Genomic DNA, 26,979 nt, shown 5'->3' on the forward strand with positions numbered 1-26,979 from the left:
AAAAAAAAGTAGAGCGTTACCGCTATCGCTATTTGACAAAAAAAAGTAGCTCGTTATTATAGCTACTATTTTTTTTAAAGTAGCTTTAGCTACTTTTTAAGCTACTTTTTATAAAAAATTTTTTTTACATGATTTCAAAAAAAATTATGTAATAAAAATAAATATTTATGGTAATTTGTTGCATTTTAATAATAAAATCATTTTAATATTATCATCCCCAAGTCTAGAGCGACGATCAGAAAGTATAAGTTTTGCCTTACTAAATAATCTCTCGACACTAGCACTTGAGGGTAAGGGGCGTATTTAGCCATAAATGTTATGCGAGTCTTTCTGCAACATTTACGAGCAAAATCTCCAGGCTTGCCTAACATATTTTGCTAAAATATTGGAGGATTAGCCGTTTTTTTTTAAAAAAAATCTAGCCGTCTAACAATACTAGGTTTTAGTGATCTGCATCGGGCCTAATTTTTCAAGCCCGGCCCGGCCCGAACCCGAAATTTATTTTAAAATAATTTACCGGCCCGGCCAGACCCGAATTTATTTAAATATATAAATTAATTTTTTATAATTACTATAAATAAAAGACGTATGTTGTATAGCGTTTAGTTTCAATTAAATCAAAAATTTTTTATTTTACATTAAAAAATTAAAATATAAAATTGATAAATTTAGATATATTTAATAAAATTTTCGAGGTCCGATCCCACCCGGCCCGAACCCGATTATTTTAAATAGAATTAGGGCCCGGCCCGTTTGCAGACCTCTACTAGGGTTAAGGCCAATTAGGCCTTTTATCGAATAACAAATTATTCGCAATTATATCTGCACTATCAAATAAGAAAAGTAAATTCGATTTATCCTTTTCAATACGAATAGTAAACTATCCGATATGTTCAAATGATTCGATTACGAATTATTCGATTCGTGTTCGTTTTCGATGCTCTTCCAGTGCCAAATGGAACATACGGAAAACGGGGTCGGTTTGATAATTTCGTTGCTGGTTATGAGAAGGACTATATTTACCAAAAATTAAAACTAGGATTACTTTACTAATAAATAAAAAAATGTTTACCTATGCAAATTTCTAGATTAACGATATATAGTAAAGAATTAAGACTTTTAATCTTTTATAATAACGTCAGAATTTAATTTGAATGAACAAAAATTGTTTAAAACTATATATTTTTAAATATTCAAATTTTATTTTTTAAAATAACATAAATTGTTAACTTTATATTTTAAGAGTATAAAACCAATCAATTTTGCTTAATGTATAAAAATTTTTAATGTAATTTATATTAAGTTTTCCATATATTTTTTTATATAAATTATAACTGACTCAAAGGTTAACAGCAAAATTGTCTACAATTCATAAGATAGGTATTCCAAACATGATGGAATATATTTTCGGTAAAATCAGATTTTTAAATTTAACGCATTGCCGGAAAAACATCTCTTCTCTTCTCTTCTCTTCTCTTCTCTTCTCTTCTTCTTCTCTTCTCTTCTCTCTCTCTTCTTCTTCTCTTCTCTTCTTCTTCTTCTTCTCTTCTCTTCTTCTTCTCTTCTCTTCTTCTTCTCTTCTCTTCTCTTCTTCTTCTTCTTCTTCTTCTCTTCTCTTCTTCTTCTCTTCTCTTTAAAATACGAGTATCCCACTTAGGTGTAATATTGATTTCTCAATATTTAGGGCTCCACTTGTGTCTCCTCATACTTATCGGATAAAAATTCTAATCTTCCCTAGATATTTTACTTTAAACATTCTCGCCATTAATGGTATTTTCTCATTGTCCTTTCCATCGTCTTCGTTCGTACTTGAGCGTTTTGTTATAAATTATATTTAATTTCACTTATCCCTTGTAATACCCTTAAATTTTCGTAATAAATAAACGCTATGGGGTCCAAAAGCCATTAAGGCCAAGGCACCCCACTAAAAACGTTCAAGTTTCCCGCTAGGGAAAAGGGGGTCTTGCCTTTTAGGAAGGAAATACACCAAACTAACTAAACTATATCATCATCCCAATTGTTCTATCTACAAATGGACACTTTAAAATATATTAAGCAATAAAAATAAGGGTTTTACAAACGAACCGATCGAATTTTCCCTTTTCTACTATAGAAAGGAAATGCAAATTATGGGCCCCTTCTTGGGAATCCAGCGAAAGGTATTATAGATTAAAATAAATTAAACCAAAAAACTTTATGAAAAGTTTCAAAACCGGAAGTGAGTCGTTGACATTTTACTCGAACTCTGAACCGATATTCTCGATATCCACTCTGGTCATCGTATAAAAAAATGTATTTTATCTTTTATCATTATTAATTTATAAAAAAAAAAAGGTCTTACCTATGGACTGCTTGTGCCGTTACCTTATGTCGGAATTGGAGGATTTTCAAACATCGGATTACCGTTATTCCAAATTTTCCGATCGCCGTGATGATTTACCGAACTCGTTCGAGTTCCCTCGCGAACACGGGAACGGGTCAGAAATTTTTCAACTGCTCAAACTGAGCGGGGAGATATTGATAGCTAGGATGGATGCTATCGCCCCAGCTGGCGAGCAAAGTATTAAAAATGCAAAGCGTTGGAAGTCCCACTCTAGCCTCAAACACGTGAGGATCAATCAGATACTGGCCAAATTTCACCAACTCGCCACGGTAATATAAAACTATCACTTGTTTACAATTATAGTTTTGTTTATTTTACATGTTTATCTATATATTTAGGGAATGTATGTACAAGCAACACATGTAGCGTTCCCATTTTCTTTGAGAGGAAGAAAAGTAAGGAAGGAAAAGAAAGAGAAAGAAAAGAAAAGAAAAAAAGAAAGAAAGAAGAAAAAATAGGTAAAAACCTATATCCTATTTTAAAAATAGAAACCTGGGTTGTTTAGAATTTTATCCAAAATTAGTGTTGCGGAAGCGTTCATGAACGGAGTTTGTTTCCGGAAAAAAAACTATAAACGGAATGTACGGCGTCTATTTTTTTGAAGTTGTACGCGAATGCGTTCGATTTATTTTTTAGAAACGCTTACGACACTAGCTAAAATGTTTAAAAAAAATTAATTTTTTTTTTCTTCTATTAGATCATGATTGCCCCAAATATTTTAATTTTTTTTATCGATTCCAATAAATGTAAAAGGACCTAGCCAAGGGCGCGTCACTTCGCCATGTTTTCTATAGACCAAACGGTGATTCAAAATAAACAACGTTATTTATTCTATAACGAACATTCTTACTGAGAATTACGAGGTCTATAATGCTTAGGCGTCAGTCTGAGCTGAGCTAAATTAATATTATCCGTCGTGATCTCGCTGATATCCAACATGTCGGGAAACCAAACTGTATATATCAAGTTATATTCATGGGATACCTTCATCTTGCTCCAAGTAGTTCTTTATATTCTGTAATCAACTAGGATTTTTATATCCCTTACTCCTATAATGCTCTTCTACCAAACATATTAGCCGTATATTAAATGATTTACGGAGTGCCACATCTTGTCAAACTGTTAAGTTCATCTTCGACCCGAGGAGTCTAGCTTTGCATCACCTTTAGCTCTCTCTGCCATTCACTTATAAGCATTTGTCATTCTCTATTTGGTTCTTACACGTTCGTTAAAATTATTATTGCTAACTGGAAATTACAAAACTTGTCTCTTTGATCCTTCACCCAGAATGCAGAATATCCACGAGATGAGGCAGCAGCGGGGCCTTGGAACTCATCTCGTTCTTTATCGATTTAATGTTAGAAACAACTATCGGCTTGATAGAAAAGGTGGGGAAATAATTCAGCCATGGATGGGTCCTTGTATAATAGATGGGATGAGATGAGATTGATAAAAGTAAAACAAAAATAATTATTAAACAAAAATAATTATTAAACAAAATATTTATTATTTACGGAATATCGAGAAATTCTAACTGGGGAACAAATAAAAAAAACAAAGTTATATATATATACAGTGTTGTGCAGATTTGATTCAAAACATTTCTATATTTTATAACGTTTTTGTAAAAATTAATAAAATAAATAAAGCTTAATATTAATTAAAATTATATTTAAAAAAAAAGTACAATGGTTTTAAAAAGTACATACAATTTTATTTTATTATATTTTATATATTATTCGGTCTAGAATTGGAGTGCTCCACTTTGCGTAAATGTTTTAAAATGGGAAAATCAGCATTTAAAAGTTTAAAATAAATTACAGGAAAAAGTTATTGATCAATTTTGACAATAACTTTGGCAAAGATTAATATTTTTTTAAATCCAGTTTTTATTTTTATATATATTTTGGGAATAAATAAGTTATTATATTCACTTCTAACTCAAAAATTTTGAAAATGTCGAGTGGAGCACTCCATTTATAGACCGTTGATATAATCAATAATAAAGCAGCTTTATAGATTATGAAATGATCGATATCCACCACTTCTTAAATATGTACCTTTTAGAAAAATACATATATATATGAAAAGGTTGCAGAAATCAAAGGCAGAAAATAAATGTTATAAACGTATATTACGTCAATTTATTGATATTTAAATTTAAAAAAATATAATCATCACATAATTCAAAATAGTTTTCTATATATATTGACAATTTAATTTAATGTAATTTATAATAAATTGATCTTTTTTTTAAAAGTTAAAAATAAAAAATTGAACATTAGTTTATTAAGTAAATTGATTTATAAAATATAAAATTTAATATTAGTTTATAAACAAATTGATTTAAAATATAAAAGTTGTTTTTTATAAAATTTAAAGTTTAATATTAGTTTATAAACAAATTGATTTAAAATATAAAAGTTGTTTTTAACAAAAAGAAAGAAACAATTCTTATTACATTTGAAATATTTTAAGTTACGCCATAAATGGCTTAAGGATGTAAAAAAAAACAATTTTTTAAAGTTAATACTGTTTAACATTTCACACTTTTTTCTTTTTTTTCTATAATTTTTGTCGTTTGTCATTCTTGCTCGTTAACCTCTTCGTTGATCTTTTTTTTTGTTGTACGTTTTATCAATTTAGTTCCACACACAAAAAAACTAATTTTGTTTTAATATAAGGAAGAGAAAAAAAATTTATTATCAAATTTAATTCATTATAAAATTTTCAAATTTTCTAGGCAACACACTATTTCTAACTGGTCTTTGAACGTTGCGATTCTGATCATTTACTTGTACATTTTGGTTTCTTGGTTCATCACCTCCCCTTCTAAAATTCAATGTATAAGGTGATGCATTATTATTAACATTCGCTTAAAAAACTGTTGCACCGTTAGAAGATAGTTCTACATTAGTTGATCTTTTTTTTATTTGGTCCAAGTGTCTTTTTATAATTTTGTTCCCAGTATCTATATCATACAACAAATTTCCGTTTTGGAATTGTTTCATTTTATATTATAATTTTTTATTTAATTATTTTTATTTTTAAATTTTACTCCTTTATTTTTCAATTTGAACACTTTTTTTATATCATAATTTCTCTTTAACTTGTTCTTTATAACAAAATTTCTCTTTCTCCTTCCATTTTCAACATATGATCTCCATATCGTATTCTTAATCTCCTTTTCAACATCATGATATTTAATCACCTTTGTTTTAATTTTCTTTTCCAAAGTTTTTTTAAATTTTTTATTAATTATAAAATTTTTTATTTTATTATTTTCTTCAATTTTTGTTTCATTATTGTTTTTAATAACTATAATTTCTTCAATTGTTATCAAATGATTTATTTCTTCTAATCTATAAGAATTTATTTTTTTAACAGATGGTATTATTTTTGGTACAGCATTTTGCTTTAAGCGAAGCTTGATATTGGTTTTTCCCACAAATTTTTTTAAAATATTTTTGAAGGCACTTAGCCAAGTTCTGCCAAGTAATGGACTCTTATTGCTATTAACAACGATCACTTGTAAATTTTTAGTTACTCCTTCATAATTTACGCTAATTTGCGTCGTTCCTAATATTTTGATTTGATAGCCGTCATAGCCTGTTAATTTTAAATTAGATTTCTTTAATTCAGTGATGCCTGCGCTCTTAGCTATCGAACTAGGTATTATTGAGAATCTAGAGCCAGTATCGACCTGCATGATCGTTGACAGGTTATTCAATTTTAAAGTTACTTTATACGCGTTATTATCTGTGTTGTCTTTATCAGCATCCATATTATTTATGTCCAAGTTATACAAATTATATTCTTTTTTTTATATTTTATTATTATCATCCTCTTTTATTTCTTCTATGTTTATGGTGTTTATTTTATTAGTGTATCGTGTTTGATTATTATGGTCGACATGATGTCTACAATTACATGCGTAACTTCCTCCTCGATTTCCATTATAATTATTACTATGCCTTTGCGTGCATCTTGAAGTATCATAGCGTCTGTTGAATCCGTGATTGTAATCATAATAAAATCTTTGGTTATTATCGTTATTATAACTGGTTCTATTTTCAAATCTTGAAAAATTATTGTATAATCCTGGGTAATTTGCCCTAACGTTATTGTAGTTACCCGCATTATAGTTCTGATGTCTAGGGTTGTAATTATTTCCCTGATAATTATTTCTTTGAAAGTTGTTGTTTCTCGTAGTCCATAGTTGTCTGTTATCGTTATTCGATCGTGGATTATGTCTATCGTCGTATCTGACCACCTGTTTGTTTTCTTCAACTTTCATGCCTCTTTGTCTTTCCAAATGTTTTACGCTTGTTTCTTCTTCAGTCTTTTCACTTAAAGAAATGTTTTCAACTTTAGCTATTATATCTTCTTTTAATTCTGTCTCCTCAAAATCATCTCTTAAACTAAAGACTTCTGCTAACGTAATATTCTCTTTCAACGTAATTTTCTGCCTGATACTTCTGCTATTTGATGAAATTTTTACTTTTTCAATGACTCTACTATCGCTTAACGAACATTCATTTTGTAAAATACATAATCTACTTACCCAATTGATGTAACTTTCATTTTTACCTTGTACAGCTGCATTGAATAATAACAATTTCGAACTTGTAGATTTCCTCGGGTGTAATAACCTAAATTTTTCAATCAATATCGATGGATTGATGAAATCGGTAGGTGAACATATCGATTTGAGCTTGATGTATTCTTCGTCTGGTAGTCTTCTTGTGAAGGATCCTGCTTTTTCGATATCAGAGATCTGAGCATCGTTGAATATGTCTTCGAAACGACTTAGAAAAACATCGCCATTACCTGTGTATGTTGGAAATTCAATATTAATATTAACGTTATTATTTGAGGTCTGTTTCATAATTTATAATTTACAATATCCTTGAATTTTTCTATTTTATAGTATTGGATTTTATAAAAATTTTAAGAAGTTAATTTATATTTAATATTTTAGAAAATTTTACTGCCACCATGAAAAGTCAGGCGTGTCTAAGTATAATTTACTTCCTCGTAGGCTAGAGGATTCACCAACTTTTAATATGATGAAACTAACTAAAGCTGGTACAGGTGCACCACGGAAGACCGCTTGTATAAAACATAGCATAGTTAGAGGAGAATCAACATATTTCGTTAATAAGTGTGTTTTCGATGCATATAAAATATTTCTAATCAGTACTACACCTAAAAATATATGTTCTAATAAGATAAATATTGTCTTCTGTTGGCAAATCAAAGTATATAAAATTGCTGTTCCTAGTGACACTACATGTACGCAAATTATATATGTTTTGTCTATGTCGTTTGGTTGATTTTTAATTGCATTTCCATCACCTTCGAGAACTCTGGCGTTGGTCTGATTGAAAACATCAAAGTACAAATGTGCATTTGTACTAATGTACACTTGTTGAACGATGAAGGTTAGAACAACACACCCGATAGCAGCTGGAAGTAGAAGATATAACGGACTTCTAAGTGTTAGAAAAAACATACCTAGAATAGGTATCCAGCTAATTTTATGTAGGGGCAAACCTAGATCTAAAGTCTTACTTGTCTTCTGTTGGTATATTTCTAAAGCACTACTATATATTTTTCCCCACGTCAAATGTCGTATTAGTGGTAATACTCCAGAAACATACATAAAGATCCAAACACAGATAACAGTTGGATTATCAGCCGAAATGCTGGTATATGAAAAGGTGTCACTTAGATAATTAAATATTTTGGTTAAAGGTAGCAAATCCATACCTTTAAGAGCATACATGTCTTTATGACTATACGATTTGTCAAATAGCCTTGCACGTTCTAAATCATGTTTATCCAATAAATCAATGACTATCTTATATCTTTCAAATAGAACTTCCATAAAACCACAATACAGAGTTGCTAAGAGAATGGCTATAACCCATAATAATACCATGAAGATCAGAAGAGGTCTGTCTACATACCCCCTCTCACCCCATGACAGTAATGTGGGTTGTAGAAATGCTACTTTTTGTTTTTCTATAATTTTTGAATTTATTCTTTATGGCGCCGCAAGAGAGAGGTTCATAGATAATATAAATAAATATGAAGCCAATGAATTAATGACAATTTTTTTAGCGTATTATTTAGCAAGAGATAAGGTAAAATTTTTAGATCCCATATGGTTAACTAGTGGTACGGAAGTGTATGAAACTCAACCAATAACACAGGGAGCGCTTAAAGGATATACGATAAAACCGCGCTATTGGGATGAGAGGATTCTGGAACAGAAAAAATTAATTGATTACTCAAATATGTGTGAAATAGGGAGTAGCTTGCGAGGGGGTTTAGGTCCTTTACACATGTTTGATGGTTTCACCACTCTATTGAACATAAATTTTTTAAAAGAATTGTACAAAATGGGTGAGGTCTATATCCAGGACACTATGATATGGATTACTAATACGGATGGTTTCAGAGAAGAAGAGATTTTAGCTAGAAGAAAGGCTTGGTGGGAGAAAACATCCGTCATTATGTTTATGATAGTAATTTTCTTCATTTTAAAATATTTTCTAAAAACAACCGTCAAGGGTATTCAAGAGACAACGGGAAATCTGACACGTAACATGCACCCGGTTTACATTTTATCGATTAAGAGGTCTGTCTACATACCCCCTCTCACCCCATGACAGGAATGTGGGTTGTAGAAATGCTACTGCAAAGATATAGATTACCAGGAATGCCATATGAACTTCACATATATACATTATGATACCTCCTAAAATCGATAAAATGTAAACCGGGTGCATGTTACGTGTCAGATTTCCCGTTGTCTCTTGAATACCCTTGACGGTTGTTTTTAGAAAATATTTTAAAATGAAGAAAATTACTATCATAAACATAATGACGGATGTTTTCTCCCACCAAGCCTTTCTTCTAGCTAAAATCTCTTCTTCTCTGAAACCATCCGTATTAATAATCCATATCATAGTGTCCTGGATATAGACCTCACCCATTTTGTACAATTCTTTTAAAAAATTTATGTTCAATAGAGTGGTGAAACCATCAAACATGTGTAAAGGACCTAAACCCCCTCGCAAGCTACTCCCTATTTCACACATATTTGAGTAATCAATTAATTTTTTCTGTTCCAGAATCCTCTCATCCCAATAGCGCGGTTTTATCGTATATCCTTTAAGCGCTCCCTGTGTTATTGGTTGAGTTTCATACACTTCCGTACCACTAGTTAACCATATGGGATCTAAAAATTTTACCTTATCTCTTGCTAAATAATACGCTAAAAAAATTGTCATTAATTCATTGGCTTCATATTTATTTATATTATCTATGAACCTCTCTCTTGCGGCGCCATAAAGAATAAATTCAAAAATTATAGAAAAAAAAGTAGCATTTCTACAACCCACATTCCTGTCATGGGGTGAGAGGGGGTATGTAGACAGACCTCTTCTGATCTTCATGGTATTATTATGGGTTATAGCCATTCTCTTAGCAACTTTGTATTGTGGTTTTATGGAAGTTCTATTTGAAAGATATAAGAAAGTCATTGATTTATTGGATAAACATGATTTAGAACGTGCAAGGCTATTTGACAAATCGTATAGTCATAAAGACATGTATGCTCTTAAAGGTATGGATTTGCTACCTTTAACCAAAATATTTAATTATCTAAGTGACACCTTTTCATATACCAGCATTTCGGCTGATAATCCAACTGTTATCTGTGTTTGGATCTTTATGTATGTTTCTGGAGTATTACCACTAATACGACATTTGACGTGGGGAAAAATATATAGTAGTGCTTTAGAAATATACCAACAGAAGACAAGTAAGACTTTAGATCTAGGTTTGCCCCTACATAAAATTAGCTGGATACCTATTCTAGGTATGTTTTTTCTAACACTTAGAAGTCCGTTATATCTTCTACTTCCAGCTGCTATCGGGTGTGTTGTTCTAACCTTCATCGTTCAACAAGTGTACATTAGTACAAATGCACATTTGTACTTTGATGTTTTCAATCAGACCAACGCCAGAGTTCTCGAAGGTGATGGAAATGCAATTAAAAATCAACCAAACGACATAGACAAAACATATATAATTTGCGTACATGTAGTGTCACTAGGAACAGCAATTTTATATACTTTGATTTGCCAACAGAAGACAATATTTATCTTATTAGAACATATATTTTTAGGTGTAGTACTGATTAGAAATATTTTATATGCATCGAAAACACACTTATTAACGAAATATGTTGATTCTCCTCTAACTATGCTATGTTTTATACAAGCGGTCTTCCGTGGTGCACCTGTACCAGCTTTAGTTAGTTTCATCATATTAAAAGTTGGTGAATCCTCTAGCCTACGAGGAAGTAAATTATACTTAGACACGCCTGACTTTTCATGGTGGCAGTAAAATTTTCTAAAATATTAAATATAAATTAACTTCTTAAAATTTTTATAAAATCCAATACTATAAAATAGAAAAATTCAAGGATATTGTAAATTATAAATTATGAAACAGACCTCAAATAATAACGATAATATTAATATTGAATTTCCAACATACACAGGTAATGGCGATGTTTTTCTAAGTCGTTTCGAAGACATATTCAACGATGCTCAGATCTCTGATATCGAAAAAGCAGGATGCTTCACAAGAAGACTACCAGACGAAGAATACATCAAGCTCAAATCGATATGTTCACCTACCGATTTCATCAATCCATCGATATTGATTGAAAAATTTAGGTTATTACACCCGAGGAAATCTACAAGTTCGAAATTGTTATTATTCAATGCAGCTGTACAAGGTAAAAATGAAAGTTACATCAATTGGGTAAGTAGATTATGTATTTTACAAAATGAATGTTCGTTAAGCGATAGTAGAGTCATTGAAAAAGTAAAAATTTCATCAAATAGCAGAAGTATCAGGCAGAAAATTACGTTGAAAGAGAATATTACGTTAGCAGAAGTCTTTAGTTTAAGAGATGATTTTGAGGAGACAGAATTAAAAGAAGATATAATAGCTAAAGTTGAAAACATTTCTTTAAGTGAAAAGACTGAAGAAGAAACAAGCGTAAAACATTTGGAAAGACAAAGAGGCATGAAAGTTGAAGAAAACAAACAGGTGGTCAGATACGACGATAGACATAATCCACGATCGAATAACGATAACAGACAACTATGGACTACGAGAAACAACAACTTTCAAAGAAATAATTATCAGGGAAATAATTACAACCCTAGACATCAGAACTATAATGCGGGTAACTACAATAACGTTAGGGCAAATTACCCAGGATTATACATTAATTTTTTAAGATTTGAAAATAGAACCAGTTATAATAACGATAATAACCAAAGATTTTATTATGATTACAATCACGGATTCAACAGACGCTATGATACTTCAAGATGCACGCAAAGGCATAGTAATAATTATAATGGAAATCGAGGAGGAAGTTACGCATGTAATTGTAGACATCATGTCGACCATAATAATCAAACACGATACACTAATAAAATAAATACCATAAACATAGAAGAAATAAAAGAGGATGATAATAATAAAATATAAAAAAAAGAATATAATTTGTATAACTTGGACATAAATAATATGGATGCTGATAAAGACAACACAGATAATAACGCGTATAAAGTAACTTTAAAATTGAATAACCTGTCAACGATCATGCAGGTCGATACTGGCTCTAGATTCTCAATAATACCTAGTTCGATAGCTAAGAGCGCAGGCATCACTGAATTAAAGAAATCTAATTTAAAATTAACAGGCTATGACGGCTATCAAATCAAAATATTAGGAACGGCGCAAATTAGCGTAAATTATGAAGGAGTAACTAAAAATTTACAAGCGATCGTTGTTAATAGCAATAAGAGTCCATTACTTGGCAGAACTTGGCTAAGTGCCTTCAAAAATATTTTAAAAAAATTTGTGGGAAATATAGGTGATGATTATTGTAATGATAAACTTACTAAACTCATACTTGATTACAAACTTAAAATGGCCGATAAACCCATCTGCAAAACCAATATCAAGCTTCGCTTAAAGCAAAATGCTGTACCAAAAATAATACCAAATGTTAAAAAAATAAATTCTTATAGATTAGAAGAAATAAATCATTTGATAACAATTGAAGAAATTATAGTTATTAAAAACAATAATGAAACAAAAATTGAAGAAAATAATAAAATAAAAAATTTTATAATTAATAAAAAATTTAAAAAAACTTTGGAAAAGAAAATTAAAACAAAGGTGATTAAATATCATGATGTTGAAAAGGAGATTAAGAATACGATATGGAGATCATATGTTGAAAATGGAAGGAGAAAGAGAAATTTTGTTATAAAGAACAAGTTAAAGAGAAATTATGATATAAAAAAAGTGTTCAAATTGAAAAATAAAGGAGTAAAATTTAAAAAATAAAAATAATTAAATAAAAAATTATAATATAAAATGAAACAATTCCAAAACGGAAATTTGTTGTATGATATAGATACTGGGAACAAAATTATAAAAAGACACTTGGACCAAATAAAAAAAAGATCAACTAATGTAGAACTTTCTTCTAATGGTGCAACAGTTTTTAAAGCGAATGTTAATAATAATGCATCACCTTATACATTGAATTTTAGAAGGGGAGGTGATGAACCAAGAAACCAAAATGTACAAGTAAATGATCAGAATCGCAACGTTCAAAGACCAGTTAGAAATAGTGTGTTGCCTAGAAAATTTGAAAATTTTATAATGAATTAAATTTGATAATAAATTTTTTTTCTCTTCCTTATTAAAACAAAATTAGTTTTTTTGTGTGTGGAACTAAATTGATAAAACGTACAACAAAAAAAAAGATCAACGAAGAGGTTAACGAGCAAGAATGACAAACGACAAAAATTATAGAAAAAAAAAAAAAAGTGTGAAATGTTAAACAGTATTAACTTTAAAAAATTGTTTTTTTTTACATCCTTAAGCCATTTATGGCGTAACTTAAAATATTTCAAATGTAATAAGAATTGTTTCTTTCTTTTTGTTAAAAACAACTTTTATATTTTAAATCAATTTGTTTATAAACTAATATTAAACTTTCAATTTTATAAAAAACAACTTTTATATTTTAAATCAATTTGTTTATTAATATTAAATTTTATATTTTATAAATCAATTTACTTAATAAACTAATGTTCAATTTTTTATTTTTAACTTTTAAAAAAAAACAATTTTTTAAAGTTAATACTGTTTAACAATATATATATGTATTTTTTTTAAAATACACGTTTCATAAGATTTTATTGAAATATAAATAAATATAGATGGCGTGAAATATTTTAACGCTTTTTAGATTATCCTTAGACTTTATTTTAACACATTCATCCTTAAAATATATGGCAGTCTTATGACTAATTAATTATATAATTTTTAAATACCCTTCAAAAAATATATTTTAGTTGATATCTTTGCAGCATGTTTTATTTAATAAAGGATTTATTTATACACTCTATATCAAAAATAATTTTTATAATATATATAAATGTTTCATTAAGTAGATATTAAAGTGTTTTATTAAATAAGTAAAATAAGTAAAGTAAGTAAAAGTATTTTTAATACAAAATATCACGTATATATATATATAATGAATTCAATCCTTCAGGTTATGTAATTTACAAACGAAAAGTTAATATTATATTCAATTTAAATTCAATTTAAAATAACATTTATATTATAGTTCTCCCCACTATAAATTGAATTCATCGTGATAACGTAGTGGGGGTTTCGAAACTCTTTTTTCAAGAGTTGTATTCTCATGTTCTGCCTTTTCCACTTTTTCGGTCAACGTAACGGGTATTTCCTTCTCTTGTGTATGTACATCCCTCAATTGATCTGCATGCTTGTTTTTAACGATCCCCTCTGATTTCACATCGTACAATATTGCGCTTTTTCGTTGTAACACTTTTCCTTCATGCCACCCTGCTGTCCTTTCGTTTGCTATCCAAACTTTTTGCTGCTCTTCAAACTCCCGAGATTCAACACTTCTATCTTTGTAGTACTTTTGTTTCCATAGAGCGTTTTTCGTCCTTTCTCTCGTTGATAATTTCCACTGATCTAATGTCGTCCTAAGCGACCTTACAAACATCATCTCGGTAGGTGATTTACCAGTAGTTGCATTGGGAGTATTACGGTGAGTAATTAAAACATTCGCTAAATTTAACTGGTCCGGAGTCCCACATCTCCTTCCAGCATAGAAACGCGTCTTTATCATTCGTATATATCGTTCAGTCAAACCATTCGATTTGGGGCTATAAGGGGCCGATCTAAAATGTTTTATATTGTTTTTAAAAAGAAACGTTTTGAATTCAGATCCAGTAAACTGAGTACCATTATCTTAGACAATGTAGCGAGGTAACCCAAATCTAGCGAAATAATTACGCAGATTATTTATTACACTCGCCGAATTAATATGTGTTAAAATTGCAACTTCAACCCATTTGGTAAAAGCGTCTACGCAAATTAACCAATACTTTCCAGATACGGGGCCTGTCAAATCAATGTGTATTCGTTCCCAAGGTCGGGTAGGAATGTTCCAATTGTATAATGGCTCTTCTTTAGCTCCCGGCCTTCCTTCTTGACAACTCTTACAACATTTAACAAAGTCTTCAACATCAGTATCGAGATTTGTCCAAAAAACGTAATATCTACACAATGATTTCATCCCTAGTATCCCAGGATGTCCTCGATGAATCACATATAAAACCTCCTTTTTTATAATATCTGGAATAATAATTCTATCATTATAAAATAATAATCCTTCTTCGAACGAAATATTATCTTTAATCGAAATATATTTTTTTACAATCTTCGAATAATTATTTATATTATCAATATACCAATGATTTATTATTAATTTAATAATCTCTTTTAGGTTTATATCATTGCTCGTTTCACTTACGACTTTACTGCAAGTGAAAGATAAATCTTCTATTAAATTAATTTTTAATCCTCTGATTTCTTCTTCGATTTTTTTTGTAACTTCATTGGTTTTTGCTTTCTTCACCCCCAAACGGGACAGAGCATCGGCACATTTGTTATGATTACCTGGTCTATATATTATCTCATAATCATAATTTAATAGTTTCGTTGCCCACCGTATTAAACGGTTATTTGTTATTTTGTTAAGATCTCTTTTATCACCTAAAATATATTGATGAAACTTCTCGATAGCGAACATGATCGCCGAAGCCTCCCGATCAATTGTGGCATAATTCTTTTCAGCCGCCGAAAGTGTCCTCGATGCGTAAGCAATCGGTTTCTCCTGGCCAGTAAGAAATCGGTGTGCAATAACAGCTCCTAGACCATCTTCGGAAGCGTCACAAGAAATCACGACAGGGATATCGGCTGAATAAGGAATTATTGTATCTTCTTTTGACAATATATTTTTAACTTTAGTAAATATTTCATTTTCTTTAGCTGACCAAAACCAACCAACATTTTTACTCGTTAGTCGGTGTAAAGGCGCACAAATAGAATGCAAATTTTTAAAATGCCTCATGATAATTCACTATTTCAAGAAATGAACGTAGTTCTTTAACATTGGAAGGTGTTTTAAAATTTTTTATAGCGCTAATCTTATCTTCTGTAGAATGAATTCCGAAACTGTCAATAACATGACCTAAATAAGTGACTGACTTTTCTCCGATTTTAATTTTATCGGTCGTCGTGGTCAGTCCAGCCTTCACAAATCTTCTTAATACTTCTTCCAAATTAACTATGTGATCGGAATTATTCTCACCTGCAATAATTATGTCGTCTAAAAATACACTAACCATAGGAATTAATAGGTTTTTCATAAAGCGTTGGAATATTATCGGAGCGCTAGTCAAACCAAATGGAATTCTTTGGTATCGGTAATAACCGACATGTGTCGAAATTACTAAAAGGTCCCTACATTCTGGACTAACTCCGAATTGTAAAAATGCATCTCTTAAATCTATTGTTGAAAATATTTTACCACCCGCGATCTTATTTGTTAGGTCGACGAAAGTTGGTAGTAAATCGTTATCGATCGCTAGATATTTGTTGATTGTTAAACGAAAATCTCCGCATATCCGTACGGCACCGGATTTCTTTAAGATATTAACCGTTGGCGTAGCCCAAGTGATTGGAGTTATTGTTGGATCCACCTTCTCGATAACGCCTTCGTCTAAAAGTCTGTCCAACTCAGCTTCAATGGTTCGACGCAACGGAAAAGGAACTCTTCTTGCTGGTAATGCAATCGGTAACGTGTTCGGTTCTATTCGGATGACTGCCTTTTGCAGTTTGATTTCACCTAATTTTTTTTTAAAAACTTGAGGGAATTTTGAAGCAATCGTATTTAAAGAGGGAACCTTCATATTTATTTTATTAATACGAAATTCTTCCGGTAGTTTTATATCAAATTCTCTAATGAAAGGCATCCCAAAAATAAGGGAAATCTCTTTAACTACCCAAATAAGTAAAAATTTTGAAATATTTTTTACTTTGACTTCTACGGTACATTTACCTAGTACTTCGATTTGGATATGATTATATCCCACTAATTTATAAGCCGGTGATAGTTGTGGTCTGCCAATACGATTCCAGGTGACCTCATCAATCACACTACACGCGGCGCCGGTATCAAACTTCATAGCTAGCTGCAACCCATTTATCTTCGCATCGATGGTTGCTTTATTTGAAAATGACAGGCGAGGTGTCCGTGGCAGAATCATTTGTATGGCATGGGTTCTACAATCTTTCGCTATGTGGTTTGCCTTACCGCAACGAAAGCATATCACTTTATTTTGAATAGAGTTAGGTTTGATACTAGGTCTATAATTATTATTAGGAATATAATTATTACTAAAGTGTTTATTATTATTAAATCTATTGACGTTTGTATAATTAATATTTCTAAAATAATTATTTTTCGAACCCTGTGTTGGCTTATTTTTAATTATTTTATTAACTTCAGTCTGGGTTTCATTTTCCAACGAAGACAGCGCTATCGCTAAACGCACGGTCTCTTCAAAAGTAATATTGCCTTCGATATACTTTGACCGAAGTTCTTTGTCCAACTCAGGTAAGCCTACTCCTAGGATAAATATATCTCTTAAAAGTTCATCAAAAGGCGGTTTAAAATTACAAAGAGAATAGGCAGTTTTAACCCTAATTGAAAAGTCAATAATCGTCTCACTGCATCTTTTTAACGTAAAAAGTTTTTTCCTATTTACGAAAATGCCCGAACTATCCTTGAACACCAAATTTAAGCTTTTTATTAAAGTATCATAATTTATCATCTCTAAATTTATTGGAAAGTGAAAGTTCTTAATTTTGATAAGATTGTCTGTTCCGATATAGGCTAAAAGCAGGTCTTTTTTTGTATTTAAATCTATAATATTTCTTACTTTATAAATTAACTCCAAGTTAAATAAGTAGTCCTGAATATTTACTAATTCTTTGACGAATTCTGGAATATGGAATTTAATAGGAACTACTTCCATTGAATCTTCAACTTTAATAGGAGCTACTTCCATTGAGTCTTTTACTTTAAATTTAATAAATCAAATAAATCTTCTCTAAAAATCGTCGCCAATAAAGTGTTTTATTAAATAAGTAAAATAAGTAAAGTAAGTAAAAGTATTTTTAATACAAAATATCACGTATATATATATAATGAATTCAATCCTTCAGGTTATGTAATTTACAAACGAAAAGTTAATATTATATTCAATTCAAATTCAATTTACAATTACATTTATATTACAGATATCTTCAAAATTTGAAGTTGTCATCCAGCTGATTTTACTTAGTATTTCACTGGTAATTTTTTTATTTTTAAAAGTAACTATGGTCTTTAAATTTTCTTTCATCATGTGACTTTTTATCGAAACCATCGCCATTTATGATAAATTGAACTGAGACTTTTTCCTTATCTGGTCTGAAGCCCAGTGGTCGAGTCCCACTAAACTCTATTCTGCCCCTTCGGTAATGCTCTGTAGAATAGTCCTGTCTCATCACAATCGTAAATATTACTCCTTTCATAATCTTTAATCGGAGATGGGAGTGTATTTTTCCTCCAATCATTTGCATTAATAATATCCACGTTTCCTCTTTCATCGCAAACATTATGAAAAAAATATATTTCTGTCCCCCAAATTTCTGCAATCAGCTGCTACTAGGAATGCCTATAATTTATAATTATACATATTATAAAAATTTAAATTTACCTTCATTGAATGTTTGGGCTAAAAAACATAGCTATTTCTAACATCTCTGGCCCATTTAGACTTCAATTTTAACTTCGCTTTTGGGTAGACTAAACCAAGCTGCCTCTGTCTTTGGATAACAACTCATTCTAACTCTTTTAGTTGCGGGGTGGGGGGGGGGAGGTTATTCCTTAGAAATTATCAGCATGTGCTTGCTTCATTAGATTCCAAATCGGTAAATCATGGAAACGTGACATTTATAACTTAACGCTAATTGTGGTTTTGAAGTGGTGCTTAAATTTTCAATGATTTCCTCCTTTTCCTTGAGGGGGTTAACTATTCTAAAAATAATTATAATATGATTATTGTATATAATAAAATTATACCATTGGCGGATATATTTTTTTCGATAAATTTTTTTTTTATTTTTTCGCGTATCCGATTAAATTAATGTTATTATCATGTAAATGGGACCTGAAAAATTACACAATTATAAATGTAATTTAACATTATGCCATAGTAAAAGATAAGAAAACGTTGATATATAAAAATTTCTTTATTTTAAATTTATATTACTAAATTTGAAAACTACAAATAATTAAAAAAGTAACCAAAAGAAAAAAAAATCAATTAAAGCGAAAAACAAGGTTACAGGCTAGCATATTTAATAGCAATTTAAGTTGAACGAATTTAGATATATATAAATATATATAAATCAATCTCAATTAACATTATCAAAATCACGGGGGTCTCTCCGCATTTAAAAAGTGTTCGCATCTAAGCCATATGCGATTAAACGGTTTCGACTGTAAGACAATTTATCCTCATTCTAAATCTAACATTAGTAAATGTGGCGTAATTTTATTTATAAATAATACAGAGATCTGAGATAGGCCATTTTTAAACACAACGTTTCGAACTACGTTTTTTTTACTGCTAGCGATTTTGATTATTTTTTTTAACCATTAAATACTTATAACTACTGTTGTTAAACGACTCAGTTTGAGCCGATTTTTAAAAACGGCTAACTCAATATTTTATTGGGAAAAATATTATTCAAGCCTTAAAATTTTGCTCATAGGGTGACATAAAGGTTTGAACATCTGTTATCGAAATCTCGAACAAGATTTTTCTGGCTAAAATATTGAAGTTAACCGTATCTAAAAATGTGCTTAAATCAAGCCATTTAACAATACTACTTATAACGATTTAAATAAACAAATTGTTTTTTTTAAATATATATTTTTTATATTTTATAATAATTTTAAACCAGAGGAAACATACTTTACTAAAATAAAGTATTTTGTGAATTTTATATGCTTAAAAAGATAAAATTGTTTGATATTGCATCCATATCTTGTTGAGTTTATTGAGCACCTTTTTTTTTTAATCTATAATTTTTTAAATCAAAAAGATTTTTTTTTAAAAAAATTAATTGAGCATCATTTTGATATAAATATATTAAAATAAAGTATTCAATAAATTTAAGGAAAATTATGATAATAGAATTATTAGATAACTATTCATGATCATTATCACAGAAATGAATATTTAGCAGATCAGACATTACATTTATCTCAAATTTCTTGGAAAAATTACAAGCCTTTTATTGAAATGGTTTTTTTTTACAATTACAATTTGCAAAAATTTCTACAAGAAATTTTATATAATTATATATATATATCAGAGTTGTTAAAAGATACTTTTTAAATGGATCTAGATACAAAGAACAACGTCTAAAATAATATCTAGATACAGAGAACAACGTCTAAAATATTATCTAGATACAGATTATTTAATCAAAAATCTATCTAGATACAGATACGGATACCACATTTTTATATCTAGATACAGGATCTAGATACTTGTATCTAGATCCTTTAACAACTCTGATATATATATTTATTAAAATATTATAAACAATTATTACTTATTCTTATAGGATTTTAATTCCTTTTTAAGTTATAGCAGCATCAATAGATTTTCTATCTTTATCCCCTATTTAAGATATCCACCAAGATCGGGACCTATCGTTGTCAATTTTTTGGGGAATTCAAAATCTCCCATTTCGAAATATATATATATATGTCGCGTATTGGGATTGGATTCCGAATCTCTTGATGTTAAATCCTTTACCGAGAGCGATTAAAAAAAAATTTAAAGTTCGATTTAACCGGAAATGTATTCTAACATATGTATAGTATTTACCTTATAAATTTCAGCCATTTTTGCCACGAACTTTAGAAACTACTTCTAATTTACATTAATTTCTGTATGGATTTTTCGCATAAATTAAAAAAAAATACTAAAATGTCTATCGCTGAAATTGGCTGAAATTTATAAGGTAATAACTCTAAACATGCTGGAATACAATTCCTATTTTTAAAATCCAAAAATCGCCCTATAGTAAATGTTTTAAAATTGAGAAATTCCGAATCCCCACGAATTCCGAAACCCCATACGTATATATAATATAAAAAATCACTTATTTATCCAAGATAATGATTTCTCTCTTTTTTAAAAAAATTTATATAGGACGCGACCGACGATAATCAAGAATCCATGGAAGCCGCTAAGAACGCTTCTACCACCCCGGAAACAAACACGACCCATAGGGACGAAAATGCCGCTAAAAAATTGGTCAAAAAGACGGAAATCATGAATTTTTTTGGCGAACATTTGTGCCACCTATCATCTCACGTCAGAACTCAAAGCTATAAAGTAAAGAAAAATTACATTTTATATTTTAGAGCCCAGCCCCTCTACCGGATATATTTTAGGATTTACCGGATCGGTCTAAAAAATAAATTTCCGCCGAGAATTATCCAGGAATGTAAAAAAAAAACAGTGGGAAAACAGGCTCAAATTATAATTTTAATTAAATTTTTAAAACACTCAGTAATTAATTGTTTATTTTTAAAAATAAAGATGAATGTTTTTAATATATATCATTAGGAGAGATAAATTAATTACTGAGAGATATAGCAGTTTAAGTTTAGGTTATGTATTCACCCTCACAAAAAAAACTCTTGGATTTTATTTTTAAACATGCTTCTAAAGGGTTGAAAAAAAAACAATGTGTTTTTTTTAATAGCTAGAAACAATCCAATAAATTATACAAGATAGGCGCTAGGCACTACGATTGTATAATTAAAATTATTTTAATATTAAAAGACTTTCTGAAAAAAAAAATACCTGGTTCAATTTATTAGCCAAAAAAGTAAGAGAAAAAAACAAGCCAAAATAAAGTGTCCTAAGTTCAGCCCAGCTCGGGCTAAAAGTATTAAATCGAACCGCAGGATACGACATATCAGCTGTTTTATAAAATTTTATATTTTGCTATCATTTTTTTTTGTATGATTAAATAAAAACATTAAGATACTTTCGCTGTTCACTCTCTACGATACTTTCACGGACCACATATGCTTGCGTTTCGGTTCTCTACCCAATTTTCTTTCCTCCGTATTTTCTAGTAACCCAAATTCGACCGACCCCGTAACATCCGATTTCTTATCGGCCGTTTACTCGGAAATTTTTCTCGTGGCTCCCGTCATTTGGGGCTCTCGCGGTGACGATATAGCTACGCGCGTGGCATGCGCGGCTCTGAGCCGAGCCGAGACGGATCCCGTTAGAGTGCTGACTTATCTGAAAGGCCTGCTGGAATACGTTACGAAGAGTCGTCGAAAAAGTGAGGACGCGAAGGAATCAAAGGCGCACGAAGAATGTGTCGAAGAAACGACGGAAGGGGAGGGAAAAGCAAAAGAAGGAATCGGATTGAAAGAATTGGCATTCGTTATTTTGGTAATCACTATTTCCATTTTTTTATTCCCCCCCCCCACTCCTTTAGCCGAGATTTTGCTAATAGATGTTGAAATCTTTGTGCCATCTATGTGCAAAATTTTAAGGCTTGGAATATTCTGGATAAAATATCGAGTTCGCCATTTTTAAAAATCGGCTCAAATCGAGCCGTTTAACAGCACTACGCTTAACGACAAAATGCCCTCCAATAAAATGTGCGCGTATCATGGGATGGTATTTTACTCTTATTGTTATAATTATTTAAATAATCCAGCCTCTTGCAACACCGTTTTCATATGATAAATACGAGAAAAATTAATATTAAATTCTATAAAATATCGTTAGATTTTATATTTGGAAAAATACAATTTTATAATAAATTTTTAATGATTATTTTATATACCCTTCATAACAAACATTATGAAAAAGGATAAATCAGTTATTCACATTGTACGAGGTTGTCCGAGCGTATTATTTTGCGTTGCTTTTAAAACGGTAAAAAATGTGATTGTCAAAACATGACTTCCTATCTTTTAGCTACAAATTTTTTTTTTACCGTTTTGAAATCAACATGAAAAATTGATGCCAGGAGAGAAGCTTTTACGCTGAATTTATAGTAAACGCGTTAGGTTCAAGAGTTGCGTTATTTATTTAACGCCATCGAAATCCGCTCCGATTAATCATAGCGTTAATAATTTTTGAAATACACGTCGCAACATATGTTTTTCAAATTTGCTATTAATAAAATATACCTATTTATTGGCTTGATTTTGCTAATGCACAGCTTGAACATATCGCGTTTACTATAAATTCGCCCTTAGGGCTGTTCCAGAACGTACTAATGTTTGGGAAAGAGCATACAAGGAACATTTCAAAAATATTTATAATGGCCCATTTATTACTTTTTAAAATATGGAAATTATTTGGAATTATTTGCAATTAGTATAAGCAGACGATAAAAAATTTTTTTTATTAAATGCGCAGACGATTTAAATATCCAAATTTTTGAACGATATTTGCACAGCTTATACAAAAATGTTAGCCAATGGGTTCGGGTTCAGTAAAATCGTAACCCTAAATTCATGATGGCGCGATTGCGATGGCGATTTAACAGCTGACATTTTTTTTAAAAAAAATCTATTTTGGATTAAAGATAAAATTAATATTAATAAATGATAATTGATCTCATAAACAGATTTTTTAAAAAAAATCGATCAGCTGTTAAAGCGCCATCGCGCCACTATGAATTTTTAAGGTAAGCGGATTCTCGGCCGTGACTAGAGCTAACGCCCGTGATATTTAGTAAAATATACTAAAGCTAACACCCGTGATATTTAGTTAAATATACTAAAGCTAACACCATGATAATTAATAACATTTTATCATGTGACAATTCATTTTCATATGATAACCCGCTTAATTTAAAAATATATTTTAATGTTTCTATTTTTTGAATTAGACAAAGTTAGTAATAATTTTTGTAAATTGATTAATTAAATAATAAAATTTTATTTATAGATATGCCTATAGATGTATAGAACCTCCATAGTCCATACAAGCAATTCAAATTCGGAATTAGACAAAGTTAGTAATAATTTTTGTAAATTGATTAATTAAATATTAAAATTTTATTTACAGATGATACATTTAGGAGCAATATTTTCATCATATGATTCACTTAGTAGCATTATTAAAGAATATGAGCAGTCATGCCTAGTTAATTTATATATTGCAAGGTCTACATTGTTAAAAGCTCCCCATCCTGAAGAGCTCATAAATCTTTTTAAATATCAAAAGGTTTCTTATTCTTGTAAATATGGGGGATCCATACAAAAAAATCGCTCAAAAAATATAAGGAATACTTCAACATTTCGTAAAATGTGCTCTTTTAAATTTACAGTGTGTCTAAAATACAAAGATACTACCCACTTCCTACAAATTGTGACTATGGTCAATAAACATACAAACCATGATTTAGGTAAAATTTTACATAATAAATTTATAATAATCATAATTAGATAAAAATACATTTGAATCTCTTCCTAAACAAAGAGTACTTTCTCTTGAAGAGAGAGAATCAGTTTTCAGCTGTAATCTCTCTTTTAAATATCCTCAAAGCATGAAAAATACATATGTGAATATTTACTGCTGGGAAACTTTCATAGAAGGCACTTCTATCTGCCATATCTTTATCAGCCACAATAACTTCAAGCTTTGTTAAATTATTATTATGATATTTCATAATATCACACATTTTTTTTACACATTTATAGCTTTCACTTTGTACAAGCCAAAGTGACACTATTTGTGATTCACCATTTCCATCAATTATTAAGGTAATGAAGAGAGGCATCCCATAATTATTTAGCTTGTAGGTTGCATCCACAAACATAACCTCTGGATATCTTTTGAGATTATGTTGCATCATCTCATCTTGAAAAAAAATTCCTAATAGAATATCATTTTCTTCAGTGACCTCAACAATAGATCCTTTATTTCCTTTAAGCAGCTGGAAAATGCTGGCTAAATCATTACACTTTGATTTATTAATATTAGTTTGTAAATTGTGAATATCTTTAAGGGTGATATTTTTTCCTAATTTAAGCATGGATTCTTGTATTTTTAGCTTGTTAGCTTTTAAGTTTAAGTACTTTTCAACTGATTCTCTCTCTTCAAGAGAAAGTACTCTTTGTTTAGGAAGAGATTCAAATGTATTTTTATCTAATTATGATTATTATAAATTTATTATGTAAAATTTTACCTAAATCATGGTTTGTATGTTTATTGACCATAGTCACAATTTGTAGGAAGTGGGTAGTATCTTTGTATTTTAGACACACTGTAAATTTAAAAGAGCACATTTTACGAAATGTTGAAGTATTCCTTATATTTTTTGAGCGATTTTTTTGTATGGATCCCCCATATTTACAAGAATAATAAACCTTTTGATATTTAAAAAGATTTATGAGCTCTTCAGGATGGGGAGCTTTTAACAATGTAGACCTTGCAATATATAAATTAACTAGGCATGACTGCTCATATTCTTTAATAATGCTACTAAGTGAATCATATGATGAAAATATTGCTCCTAAATGTATCATCTGTAAATAAAATTTTAATATTTAATTAATCAATTTACAAAAATTATTACTAACTTTGTCTAATTCCGAATTTGAATTGCTTGTATGGACTATGGAGGTTCTATACATCTATAGGCATATCTATAAATAAAATTTTAATATTTAATTAATCAATTTACAAAAATTATTACTAACTTTGTCTAATTCAAAAAATAGACACATTAAAATATATTTTTAAATTAAGCGGGTTATCATATGAAAATGAATTGTCACGTGATAAAATGTTATTAATTATCATGGTGTTAGCTTTAGTATATTTTACTAAATATCACGGGTGCTAGCTCTAGTCACGGCCCGGATTCTCAGCCTTGATATGTTGGAGGATAGGTTAGAAATCGCGAAAACAAAAAATCGCTAAAAAAATGATACCTCCTAAGAAAATTCTTGAAACAATATTGGAAATAATATAATGGACGCTAAGGAAAGGAGTAAAGCCACTTGTATTTAAATTGAGTTTGTTTAAAAAACAAAATGGCTGAAATTTGAGGTTCCCACTTTTAGCAAAAAATAATTCAAATATGTACTTTTAAAATAAAATTATCGAATTCAAATTTTATATAATTTTTCTTCGCATTTTTTATGCTAAATATTTTTGCCATTCACGTCCATTTACGACTCGATTATTTAAAATTTTTGTTTTAAATACGTCCCAATCATATTTAAAGGTGTTTGCTATATTTCAAAATTATTTTTTATTTTTGAATACTATTTTTTTTTATACAGAAGAATTTGCATGATTTATGAATTTTTCTTGCATTTTTTTTTGGTACTAAAATTTTATCAACGGAAATATAAAGTATCTTTGCCATTAGCGGAAAATTTGTCCTTGTATCACGATCCTTTTTAAAAAAAAAATTTTAAATCATATTTTCATTATTTGTATGGTGAAGAAAGTAATCCTGAAATCTCTGTTTCTCAACCTCATAGGATTTTTCATCTCCTAAGCTTATCATTCTTCTCATGGTTGAGTGAAAAATATAATGTCATTGTTTGACAAATTTTATTTGTATTTAAAAAAAAAAATGGTTGACAAAATATTAGAAAGAAATTTAATAAATTGTTGCATTTTATATATAAAAAAAAAATAATAACGCGAAGACTCTGTCAGATTTTATTATAGATCGTTTCGAAATATTGACGCGTTGTCTGTCCGTCGAAAAATTCGGAGGAACGAGTGATTCGCCTGAAAATGGGGACGAGGTCGCCGCCAATAACGATGTCACGTCGCGAGTGACTGTCAAATTGTTTGTCTCCTTCATACAGCAAGCCCTCAAATTTCAGATAGAAACTAACAGTTTGGATTCCCTTTACAGGGCTATGCTGCTCTGCGAACAAAGTTTATTTAAAAAAATCATGAATTTTAGTATTGGACCTCATTTATTATAAAACGCGTTATCTTCAAGCGTTGCGTTAT

The 26,979-nt window shown here is 29.8% G+C and overlaps 1 protein-coding gene across 3 annotated transcripts in view; it reads left to right on the forward strand.

Moving 5' to 3' along the window:
• The window catches only part of LOC135923255 (uncharacterized), a 69,102-nt gene that overhangs the window by 15,451 nt on the left and 26,672 nt on the right, over window positions 1–26,979 (forward strand). For all 3 annotated transcript variants that reach the window (XR_010571160.1, XM_065457910.1, XM_065457908.1), the window contains exons 19-22: window positions 2,335–2,652; window positions 21,163–21,348; window positions 22,006–22,428; window positions 26,664–26,901. Coding sequence is in view for 2 of the 3 variants with exons in the window: in XM_065457910.1 (XP_065313982.1) it covers window positions 2,335–2,652; window positions 21,163–21,348; window positions 22,006–22,428; window positions 26,664–26,901 (1,165 nt within the window). In the remaining variant the exon portion in view is untranslated. The remainder of the gene's footprint in view (window positions 1–2,334; window positions 2,653–21,162; window positions 21,349–22,005; window positions 22,429–26,663; window positions 26,902–26,979) is intronic.

The sequence above is a fragment of the Gordionus sp. m RMFG-2023 genome, chromosome 2 (genome assembly GCF_954871325.1).
Source record: "Gordionus sp. m RMFG-2023 chromosome 2, tfGorSpeb1-WG-v2, whole genome shotgun sequence".
NCBI classification, from domain to species: domain Eukaryota; kingdom Metazoa; phylum Nematomorpha; class Gordioida; order Chordodea; family Parachordodidae; genus Gordionus; species Gordionus sp. m RMFG-2023.